A 12,516-nucleotide genomic window follows, 5' to 3' on the forward strand; every position below is an offset into this window, starting at 1 on the left:
ATCGGATGCCGATTTTTTTATGTCATGCAATTGTCCATGTAGACGGAGGCGTCGACGCGAGTGGCGAACGTTAGTGTATTGATTTATTGCTTTATTAAAAAAAAATTGCTTTATTACAAAAAAAAAGGGGAAAAAAATCAGTGACAAGTACGTTCGTAGGGTGCAAATCATAATGGAAGACTGGATAACATTGATTGCTGTACTACGCTTGAACAGCTTTTTGCCCCCCCCCCCCCCCTCCCCAGGCTAATTATAAAACTAAATCAGAAATTAGTTCAGATAGCTAACAAAGTATCTTGCCGGTGGGATATGTTCATGATAAAATGAACTATGCGGGCAAATGAAGCACAAGGAATCGAAATGGCGCGCAAAGGCACTTTTTGACTGGAGAGAATTGCGTAACTCAATAATTCCGTCTTGATTTGTAATTTAAAAAAAAAAAAAAATTCCTCGCTCAAAAAAAAATGGTTTATTCCTTTCTCTGAAAGTTTAAAAAAGCGAATTCAAGCACTTTTGATCCTTTTTGCTTCTCTTGCAAATAAATGCGAGAGCTTATTATTGGACTGCATTTTGCAATTTGGAACTATATATTCTGGCCCGGTTTAAAAACAACGTATGTGCCATTAGTTTCCCCATACACACAAGTGTTTTTTTCAGATGAGCCAGAATTTATAGTCCCAAATTGCAAAATGCAGTCCAATTAGCATTTTAGCCCCCACTAGAGAGCAGAATCACAGATAGGTTCAAATAGCTAGCGAACTATCTTGCCAATGGGAAGATAGTCGCAAAGTTTTATGATAATGAACTGAATCTAAATGCACTGTGTAAAAATAGGAATTGCGCGTTTCGTTGTTCAGTTTGATTAAATTCACTTGTCTCTGGTTCATTTCAACATGAATACGTCCGATGCTAAAAAAGCGCGAACATTTTTAAGAGATCTTAGCACAAGTCAGGCAACTAACTTTAATGACCCACAGCACTGCCAAAATTGGAAGTACCTGTTTTGAAGGTATGCAATTTCTCGTCGGATTACGTGAAAGGTCCTCAGGAGCAATTTAAATTGAGTTATGAAGACTTTTATCAATTAGGATTACACTAAAGAATTTTAGATGGGCTCATTAAGAGCTACTTTTACAATACTGCTTGCGATTCACTCTTTCTACGGGCCTTGACGGGAATTCAAAACTAGGAATCATTCGTTGTTAAATGTCAAGCACGGCTGATGTACGTAACTAACTACACAGTGAGAAAAAGTAACCAAAATCTTGTGTTAATAATAATATGGGTAGTAAAACGCGAAGTAACACAAGCGGTTGGTTGATTTTTATGTGTTAGTTCTTCCTGTGTTAAGGTGATTCGATGGACGTTATATTTTGTGTCAGAACGACATGCGATATACCGCATCAACTAGTTCCATTTTTTCAGTTACTTGCCATTTTTCTCGAATTTTGAGATCGTAATTCTGTTGTCAGGGACTAGAGAATTCACTTACCAATTTTGACTGGCAAATTCAACGTAATGAAGAAAAAAAATATTACATTCAATACTGATATCGAAACTGCACTCGTATACGATATTGTCTCTCTAAAAACCCACGCCTATATTACGTTAAATTTGTTTGTCAAAATTGGTAAGTAAGTGAATTCTGTAGTCTCCTGACAACAGAATTGCGATCTGAAAATTCGAGAAAAATGACGAGTAGCTGAAAAAAGGGATCTAATTGATGGGGTATATCGCAAGTCGTTTTAACACAAAATATGGCGTTCATCGAATCACCTTTAATCGACCGAGAGGCTTGGCTCTCGATTCAAGAAAAAGATACTCTTAATTCAGTGGGATTTTTTCTTGAATTGAGAGCCAAACCTTTTAATCCAAGCCGATTTCCTTTCGATTTTTTAAGAGTCTGAACTTTGATCGAGGCTAGTTTTTTTCCAGTGGAGCTTACAGGATTGTGATGGACGAGAACCTCGCAAAGGCGTACGTGGCTAAAAATCGAGGGGAAAGCGGGACTGGATTTCATCACACGAGACATCATCACCCAGCAAGAATTGATTAATACAATTAAACATCATTACGGGCGCACTCAGCCGCAGACCTACAATTCTGTTCGAAAGGATTAGCTTTTAATTTTCAGCTCAGTTATACTGCGGGCCTAAATCCCCTTACGCGGGGTTGCAATTACGTCGGATAATCTGTTCACTTTTTCTCCATGAACAAATTAACTGCATTCTGTAATTAGGAACAACTAGAGTCCCTTTATACTGAGAGTCAAGACAATGTGAATCCATTTCTGATTGGTTCCCGTATTTTAGGCCTTCACAGTGTCACAAACGGGAATAAAGATTACAGTTTCACCGACTGCAAAGATTATAACATCTGGAATGGACCGGGGAATTACGGGTTCGGCAAGGAACAAACGGAATGAGGGAGGGAACGAAGACAGGAATTCGAGAATGTGCCGATCAAAGATTACGAAAAACGTTCAATTTCTGTAATCTTTATTCCCGTTTGTGACTCCATGAGGGGTGTTGTCTTGACTCTCAGTATAAAGGGCCTCTAGGAACAACAGTTTCTGCTCATTTTGAAATCAATATATCCCCATTAGTTTCCCAATGCACTTTAGTGTTTTTACAGATGAGACGGAGACGTTTTATTTCAACGAACATGGCTGGAAACCGAGAGGGCGATTTGACTGCCGTAGTACACCACTTCCATCATTTTCCCACCATTACGGCGCGTCTGAAATTCCTGCGAATCTTTGGATTTTTAGAGGCGGGCTTGTCCAGGATTTTGGCTCCAAAAATATGCAATAAATCACCACGTTAACCGCTCATCTGGTACTTTCAGAATATTAAATAAAAAACACGAGGTTTAGAGACCCATTCTGCCGTGCTGAGGAAAAACGCCGTATGAGCATTCGAGAGTTGCCAAAATTCTCCGAATAAAACATGTATTTCTGAGGAAAGTTATGCATATTTTTCCATGAAATCGTCCGATGTGTTAGATCTAAGCGTGAACAAAATTATCGGAAAAATGTGGATAAAAAATATTCAAAATTTTTCCGGTAAATTCGGTTTTCAGTATAGGAAATCTGGCAACGCCTACAGGCTCATACGGTGTTCTCCCTTAGAACGGCAGCAATGAGTATACGCGTTGCTCTCATTTAACGAGGGTTCAATGGCCTGAGTAGAGCAATTCTTGTCATGAGCGGTATTTTTTTGTACCCCCGTTTAAGGATCTTTCCAACTCTTCAAGAACCCGTCGCCTTGGTCGTGTTTTTGACATAAGAAATAAATGAATCAATGAGTCCGAAAACACACCAACTCGGGTTTTTTTCGATTTTCACTTTTTTACGGTTTCGTAACAATTATGGATGGAAGCATCTGCAGGCAAAAGGAAATTTCGAAATTGCGATCGGAAGTGCTCGAAACAGCGACGGGAAAAGAGAAAAATCGAAGTATTTCATTGGAATTACCAATTTTTGGCCATTTCGAGGGAAACGGGTGACCATCCGATTTTGCGGTTTTCTTTTTTCGGTTCAGCATACCGTGTGCCAACGAGTTTTATATAAATATTCAAGCGTTCGTCAGGTCGAAAAATAGAAATTTTTCAGGGCAGACAATTTTTAAACGCTCAATTCTCTGTCATCAAACATGGTGTATCGATTTCAACTTGGTGCTTTACAAAGTCTCGATGTACGTGTCCGTTGGCACCAAAAAGGTTTTTCTCAAACTAACTTCTTCGCCCGCTGCGCAGTTTTAGGTGTTTCCTGAACAATTTTTTCCCCCGAGTTGGTGTCTTTTCGAACTCACTGATTCAATTTTAGAGTAGTCTTCTAAAAAAACGTATATTTTTTGGAATTCGAAGGCTCATAAAAGTGAACAAAACGGTTTTTCTTGTTTTTCTGGTTTCGCATTCGCAACTTTGGCGCTTACGAGATTCCGAAAATAATCGGTTCAATTCAGCAATATCCGATGCTCTCAAGAGTGTTATAAACTCAATCCAATGATATGAGATATTTTAACCACCCCGAACTGAAAATGACAACACCATACGACATACGCGTGCAACACATGACCTGGTGGTGCTTAAGAACAAACACATTCACTTAGTCATGTGAGCCTTAAAGTCCGTATGAATTCACACATATTAGAGCTCACCAGATATAATATATAGGGGACTATTCCGGAAGAGAGGCTGACACCGTTGACCGTTGCATCTCGTAATCGGTCGTCTGATACAATTAACAACCCATTTGGACGTACTTCTGTCACACGGAACCATGCGCATTACGAGGTGAGCCCTGTTACGCATGTATTCATACGGGTCCAGGGCTCATGCCTGAATGCACATAAATCCGTTCGACAGAAATATGTTCATTTGATAAAGATGGGGCGCGGAATAAGCTTCATGCGGGTTGAGATCGGAGGGGAGCGCGAGGTACGATCACAATAGGGTGCGAGGTCTCTGTGAATTGAACTATGCCAATAACCGATTCAAAAATCAATGAAGGATAATTTCGAGCTCCTGAGAATGATAAGAGTTGGGCTAACGGGTCATGATGTATAGTTGTCACTGAGCATGGAGGGGTGCCCATCCAGGGTTGCAATTTTTCATGAAAAATAAAATCGTGAAATTTCATAGGTATATGAAAAATTTTTAAAAATATTTTTCGAAATTAAACGCTAAATTAAATGAAAGGCGACTGGATTTTGCTTTTTGGTGTTTTTCAGTGCGTGTTGTATACCAGGGTTGCCGTGTTTTCAGTTTTGGAGTCCCCAAATAAAGTGGCAGTCCTGTCAATGTATTTGCTCCCTATGTTTGCATGGAGAGTTTGTCTTGATGTAGAGCTGGACTCTCAGGATAGAGTGGAATATCCCCTCCATTTTGGCATCAACTTGAGAGCTTTTTTTGAGCTTGGGAGTTGATTTCAGAGAAAACCAGTGGCACCATCGTGTTTCTCGCGAACTTATACATTAGAATCAACAGTCATATCGCAAATTCCTCACACATGCAACCTCCATTATCATCACAAAAATTGAACATAAATTTACTGCAAATTTTCGAAATTTCCGTGTATTCATATTTCTTCACAGTTATCACCTGATGGTAGTTTCGAGCTTTTGAGTTTACGATCTTCATTTGCCGATACAAACGGAGGCGGATCCTGTGGGTTATAGCAGTGGCATGGCGTGCTTTGCGATACATCGATTGATCTTCCATTTGACCAATGGAAAAGGATCAATAAACAGGGTGTTCAAAACGAACACCTCAATGAACCACCTTAGCTCCATAAAGAGAAAAATCGATAATCGACCATTCACGCCTCGCCACTATTCGATAGAGGTAACGGAAGAGAGTATCCATTCATTGGACTCAAGATTGGTTCTTTGTCGAAGTAACCATTAAAAGTCAGCCGAGAGCTTTCTTTCCCTATTCTGCCGTGGTGCTAAGGAAGAACGCCGTATGAACATTCGGGAAGAGCCAAATTTCCCTTGATAAAACATGTATTTTTGACGACATTCATGTACATTATTTTTCTTCGAAATTTTCAGACATTTAAGATCAAAAGGGTGTCTAGGTTCTTTTCATTAAAGAAATTCCTGATTTTCCCTGATTTTTGACTGCTAAATCCTGATTTCATAATTTTTCAAAATCCTGATCAAATCCTGAATTTTTGCGAAGAAAAAATAAAATTTCTGCATGAGCGTATGTGAAAGCAGAAAAAAATCCTATTGGACAGCCCACTTTTCTCAAAGCCTGATTTTACGACCGATTTTTCCTCAAATCCTGATTGACCTCAAATCCTGATTGACCTCACACCCTGATTGACCTCACACCCTGATTGACCTCAAATCCTGATAGAATCGGGAAAATCAGGAAAATCCTGCTGCTATAGGCACCCTGTAAAATTGCGTTCAAAATAGTCTGAAAATTTTGGAAAAAAACATTCAACATTTTCCCCGTGAATTCGGTTTTTATCGAAGGAAACTTGGCAACGGCTGAAGGCTCTTACGGCGTTTCTCCTTAGCACGGTAGTATTCCGATGCAGTTTTTGCATATTCAAGCAAACCAGCTCCGCAAACGCGGACGTCCAGATAAATCATTTCCAGCTGAAAATAGGTACGGGATCGCCGTTTAACTTCGAGTTGACCCCCACGGGCACCGTTATCAACTCAGGCAGTAAAACAACCGGAATGGCGGGATGAAATGAAGGATTTTCGTAGCGGTTTGGCAACGTGCCGCCGGAAATGGTGGGCGCTCGGACCGCGAGCCTTTCCCCGATCCGCGATGCAGTGGGACAGGCCGGAAATGGAGGCGAAGCCATTCTCATGAGTGAATCAGCTTCGTGTATTGCCACGTTCACCCGCGAAAAAAAACGCTGGAATTTACCTTTTTCTAGAGTGTTTACTCTGTATAGCGAGAGTATAGACAGATGAGAAACTCCGAAAATCCATCAGGCCTTCACCGATGCCTCCGCGAATAAAGTTAGGGCCCAGAAATGCAGCCAACCTATGAATTTCAATTATCCAGAGCGCTTTACTAATACAATTGTTACTAACCATCGTTTATAAAGCACGTATTTGACTTAGTTTTTGCATTTTACTCAATTTTGCGGAAGAAACGCTCATTTACGTACATTCTTAGTCATCTTACAATTAGTTAGAATTGGAATCTGCAGACTGGCAGTGAAATTTTGTGCGTTAGAAGGTTGGTTAGAAGGGTGGCTGCAATTTTGGGCCCTCAGCCCTCCATGAAGCGATCTGTCCATACTCTCGCTATATGGGTACTCCACCTTTTTCGTGCCGCAGTTGAAGCAGCACGGAGAAAAACAACCCGATTACAACGCTGAAAAAAAAAAGTCACGGGCTATATAGACATACCATCCGTTCCGGGTGCTGGTGCCGTAGCTTCGACTGCTCCGGGCGCTACACCCGGAACTTTCGGCCTCTGAGGCTCTGAGCCCCGAACCCGGACGGTTTGTCTATAGAGCCCGTCAGTACGGCCTCCTTGCCCGGAGTTTTTTTTCAGTGAGAGATTCAACTTCAGTTCATTAGAAACAACTAGGCTCCACCAAGTTCAAAAGCTCAGATAAATCACTCTAAAATGGACCGAGTTTATCAGAAAGGAACCAACCCACGTTTCCGAAAAAATTTCGTTGAGAATGTTTTTGAGTTCCCTTAGTCGTTTTTTTTCTCCTGCCAAAATCTGGAAGTCGAAAAAAAGAAATTAGTTCGTAAAAAGAAGGGTTAAAGTTTCTTTTCTACGTTGAGCCTTATGGAGGAAAAAAACTTCAAACCTTTTTTTCTCGGTTTCAACTTAATGTGGGTTGGTTCCTTTCTGATGAACTCGATCCATATCAGAGCGAGCAAGCTCTCATCGGGTAACCGTCGAATCAGACGTTATGTGTTACTCGTTAATCTTACGATTCTATAGTATGAAGTATGATGATAATACATCACTTTTAGACTGAATTTAAACACACTTTAGCAAAATCACTAACGCTCTGTCTAGACAACTCGTGCGTAGAACCGCAATCTGATTGATTATTTTTAGATGCATTGTAGACTTGAGTACCTATATCGTCGTCTCCTGAAAGAAGGAACGTAACTTCATTCCTGGGTTGCAAAATTGGCTTAAACAATTCAATATTTTAGAATAAAGTACCTGCCTAAAGTGCCATTTTTTTCTGATTTTTGCATGAGATAATAGTAATAATCAGTGAAATCAGTCAGAAATGCCCGAGACTCGCCTGGCAAAAATGCAATTTACGAGGGAAAATTTGGCAACCCTGAAATTTAGTTACGTTCTTTCGTGGTGGGAACGACGATACGGGTAGGGTAAGAACATGCCAAAATATGGAGCTCTTAGGGCCCAAAAGGGTAGCAACCTTCTAATGCGAAATACGAAAGACATGAAATACATGCAGATTCCAATATCAAACCAGGATGGCCAAGAATGTTCATAAATGAGCGTGTCTTTCCACAAAAGTGAGTGATTTCATGCCAAAACTAAGTCAAATACGTGCTTCACAAAGGACGAGCCGTAAAAATAATTTAGGGACTTTGAGGACAAGGCGCATAAGTGCAGTTTTTGCCGTTTCGAGAAATGCGTGTTTAAAGTTTCGAAATTACTAATCTTTAGGGCGGAAAGAAAGTTCAAACTAGCTTTTCAATGCTTATGAGTTGGAATTTGGGAGCGATTTTTTCGCAGAATATGCTTTAAGACTTGTATTATACTTGAAGTCATTAATTTCTCAATCTTTTTCAAAAACTGCACTTAAGCGCAACTCATCGTCCAAGCCTCCTAATTGTAATGATAAATCATTCTGGATAATGTGGTCTCACTGATTGCTCTTTTGAGTCCTAAAAGCTCCTTACTTTGACGTTTCCGCCCTCACCCCTTGTAGGATTGTAGGTACACTATTGATTGTGGACACTTGTGATTTTCTTGAAAAATAACTTGAAAAAATCCATTACATTGACTGGATGTATTTCTGCCAAACGGAACTATGTGCATTAAAATATGAGCCCTGAGACCCATAAGAATACATGCATTACAGGGCTCACGTCATAACGCACATAGTTCCGTTTGGCAGAAATACGTCCAACTGTGCTTTTGAGTGCAGCAAACTCCATAGCGCAGAAAAATGAGGCGTTAGGAGGGAGTTTGGCAATGGAGGGTGCGACATGACAGGCTGAGGAGGCAGATGAGCCCGCGTCTGGGGCCCGGAGAAACCGGCCGTAAAAACGAGGCTGTGCAGATCTCCAGACTGCCAATTTCGCGGCTGTGGCTTTCGACCACAGACGACATGAGCCCGACTTTTCGTGAGCAGACACTTACATTATTGGACTTTTCACTCACTGCCTCCGCCTTCAGCGCTGCCAACTCGGTCTCCACGCGCCAATGTTGGGAAAGTTTCAGGAACAGATAGACCTATGAATCCGATCACTGAAAAAAAATTATCTTGAGCTACTATTTTGACTTGAGGCGTCGTTTCTTGTCCACAAAATTTGTTTTATTTTTAAAACGCAAGCTTAACGATAACAAAACAACGTTTCTTCAACCCAAAACAGATGACTTTAAGTTGAATTCGCACGGATTTAACTTTTAAAAAAACCAAGTTTTATCGACAAGAGACGACGCTTTAAGTCAAAATAATGTCTCAAGAAAATTTTTTTTCAGTGATTGTTAGTTGCTGATCGAATCTTCTACAAAGATCTATGCTTTCATTTTTGTGGGTTTCCGAGCTTAGGTATGGGTGAATTGAACTTTAGGGTCGAAAATGAACTTTCATATCCAAGTTCCCTGACTTTTCTAAAAGTATCCCTGACTGGTCTTGGAAAATTTCCCTGAAAAATGAACCTTTGCACTGCTGTATTCCCACAAACCTAGAGACAGGATATTGTTTCGACGAATCTTGAAAACAATTTACATTTCTGCTGATTATTTGACTTAGTAAAAAGTACGTCTTCGCTTTTGTGTGTTAGGTCTAAAATTTCTCTAACCTCCGGTAAAATTTCCTGATTTTCTTTGACCTTCCAGATTTTTTTTAAATTCCCTGACGTTTCCAGGTTTTCCGTGCCGTTTGCTATCCTGAACTTGGAATAGATGATTGTAAACTGAATTAACTGTTTAAAATCATCCCTAATGTTCTATCTGTGAAAGACTGATATTCCCCTCTAACATACAGCCGGGATTCTCGTTGCGGGCGGAAGCACGCATTTCTTCATGATTGAAAGCTCATTTTTAGTCGGTTCCGTGCGTTATATAATTGAAATTTGTGCGTAAACTATACGCTTTATGAACTACCCACATCATTGTGATCTTCCGCTCACTCAAAAAATCTACTCCTAGTCCAGTTACACTCTTTGAAATTGTAACTGAAGCAAACCGCATCTATATTATTTGCAAACACTTCTCACAACCACTCATAACTATTTCAATTTATACACAGAAAAAAAGTTACGGGCTATGTAGACATATCGTCCGTTACAGGCTCAGAAGCCGAAAGTCCCGGGTTCTAGAGCCGTAGCTTCGATTGCTCCAAGGGCTGCGCCCGGAACATTCGGTCTCTGAGCCCGGAATGCGCACGATATGTCTGTGTAACCCGTAAGTAAGGCTTCCACGGCCGGAGTTTTTTTTTCAGTGTATTTGCCCTAATTTTGAGATTGCATCTATTCAAATACGAAGGAGAAATGGGACCAAAAAAAAAGAAACCTTCGTTTAAAATAAAATTAACATTTATCACTTGCAGAAAATGAAAATATTCAATTTTCAACGTATGCACAGAATTCAGGTTTAAAGGTTTAACCTTGTAGTTTAATTTCATCGCGGAAAAATTAACAAGAATCTAGACTAGATATAGATACACGAATGACCGCAGATAGGTGCATTATGACAAAAAATATAATTACGATCCGTAAAACTACTACAAAAAAAGAAAAAAGTAATACGTTAGGAAATAAGTAATACGTTAGGAAAATATTAATTTTTCTTAACAAAGTATGCAATATCAGGCGTGATAAGCACAGGCGAAACATTGCTCAAATGAAGGGCTTTTACAAATCTTATGGGAGTTCATTTACATTGAAAACATAAAATTTAACATAGACATTAATTCGCCTAAGGCGGTGTTACAACTTATAATAGATTAAATCCATCTTTCACGATTTCCCGTAACATGAGAATACAATGGTACGCTTTGCTCGTACCGGAAAAAGTTATCAGGATCAACCGAAGTTTTCACACGCACCAGCCTCTCAAAATTATTTCCAAAATACTTCAGCCCCCAAACGGACGCCGTTTCATAGTCCGCGAAGCCACCCTTCCCGTTTCGCCCTAAATCAATATCCCTCGTACACAGGTACGCCGATCTAGGGCCCCTGGACACGAAACCCTCCATATAATCGTAGATCCTCCTCATATACTTCAACTTCACCTCCGTCTCGGCGTGATCCTCCCAAAACACACCGTACCGAATTTCGTAGTTGACCCCACCTCTGTGCGGGAACGGGATTTGCGACTTGGGGATCCGGGCCATTTTCCCGCCGTACGGAGTTAGAACAGCGAACGCGGACTGCTCTACCATCAGCCTGAAAAGCCCTTCGAATCCAGCCTCGGGTATCACTCGACCCGCCATCACATAATCAGATTTCATTTTGGAGGGCGTCGTCTGTTGCGTTGTCCGATTCAGCAACACGCTCGGGGGACCATCGAACGGGACCCCGATTTCGGCGAGGTCAACCGCGGATTGGATCCAGGTCATTACCGTACAATTTTCACGGGATACGTTCAATTCGGGGAAGCTCACTTTTAGCAACCACAAGAGTTGATCCACTCGCCCGAGATACAAAGCCTCGAACGAGACCAGCACGGTTTTCTTGCCTCCCAATAGACTGACTCCAGCACTGTCCATAACCGACAACCCCACGCGCAGGTGGAGATCTTCAGGAAACCTAGAAGCAACGCTCTGCCACTTCTGCAGGAGCCGTGCACCACCCTCCTCCAAAGTGTACGCAACGGAGAGCCTAGTGACAATAGGCGGAACGGGAACGAGTCTCACCTTCCAGGAGACAATGACTCCAAAGCTGGCCCCGCCACCTCCACGTATGACCCAGAAGAGGTCTTCTCCCGTAGTCGCCCTCGTTAGAAGTCTTCCATTGGCATCGATGATCTTCGCGTCTAGGACGTTGTCGGCTGCCAGGCCGTACTTCCTGAAGATGAACCCGAATCCGCCACAACCGAGGTGTCCACCGATACCGACCGTCGAGCAACTGCCGGCAGGAAAGGCGTAGACGTTACTCCTTTCCGCGATTCGGAAGTACAGATCGCCGACGGTTGCTCCGGAATCGACCCAGGCACTTTCGGATCGGACGTCCACGCGGACGGAACGGAGATTGGAGAGGTCGACGAGGACGAAAGGGTCTTCGGATGTGGAGGAGAGTCCCTCGTAATCGTGGCCCCCGCTGCGGATGCGGACTTGGAGACCGCTCCGCCTGGCGCAGACGATGGCTCCTTGCACGTGGGAGGTCTCCTTCGCGGCGATGATGAACAGGGGTTTCGGGGATGAGGTGTTGTAGAAGCGGGGCTCTCGGAGGTTGGCGCGGAAGATCTGGAGGAAGTTAGGGCTGTTGGAGGGGATGGCGATTTTGAACGTGCCGTATTGATGCAAGTCGGAGGAGATGCATGATGAGAAATCGGGTCCGGTCGAAGTGGTTGCGGCCCAGAAAGATGCCCAGATGAGGAAGCTGCATGGTTTCAATGATACTTCAAAATTTGGAGGATGCATTGTTTTTGGGTGTGATTACAGCTGGGATTCAGTATTACGCTCACTTTTAATGCACAATGCTTCGACTGTTCATGAAATTTTACGGTTCATGCAGGACGAACACGTTCTTGGTTATCTTTGCATTGCTTTCCTCGGTTTTCTTTGCGTTTTCTTGCGATTTGGAAATGCGCGTCCAAGCTCTATCAGTTCCTGACCTACGAACCAAACAGGAACACTGAAGTCCT

General features: G+C 42.0%; 2 protein-coding genes across 3 annotated transcripts in view; both read right to left on the reverse strand.

The window, feature by feature from the left end:
- LOC109030344 (serine/threonine-protein kinase Sgk2) overlaps positions 1-12,516 on the reverse strand; it is a 165,448-nt gene that overhangs the window by 79,388 nt on the left and 73,544 nt on the right. The window lies entirely within an intron of this gene.
- Positions 10,655-12,292, reverse strand: LOC109030320 (uncharacterized). Its single transcript, XM_019041216.2, has one exon. It carries the CDS (start codon positions 12,290-12,292, stop codon positions 10,655-10,657), a length of 1,638 nt encoding a protein of 545 aa, XP_018896761.2.

Source organism: Bemisia tabaci, chromosome 9 (assembly GCF_918797505.1).
Source record: "Bemisia tabaci chromosome 9, PGI_BMITA_v3".
Taxonomy (NCBI): Eukaryota; Metazoa; Arthropoda; class Insecta; order Hemiptera; family Aleyrodidae; genus Bemisia; species Bemisia tabaci.

Coding starts and splice junctions, on each gene's coding strand:
- LOC109030320 (XM_019041216.2), bottom strand. CDS start 12,292: ATGCATCCTCCAAATTTTGAAGTATCATTGAAACCATGCAGCTTCCTC.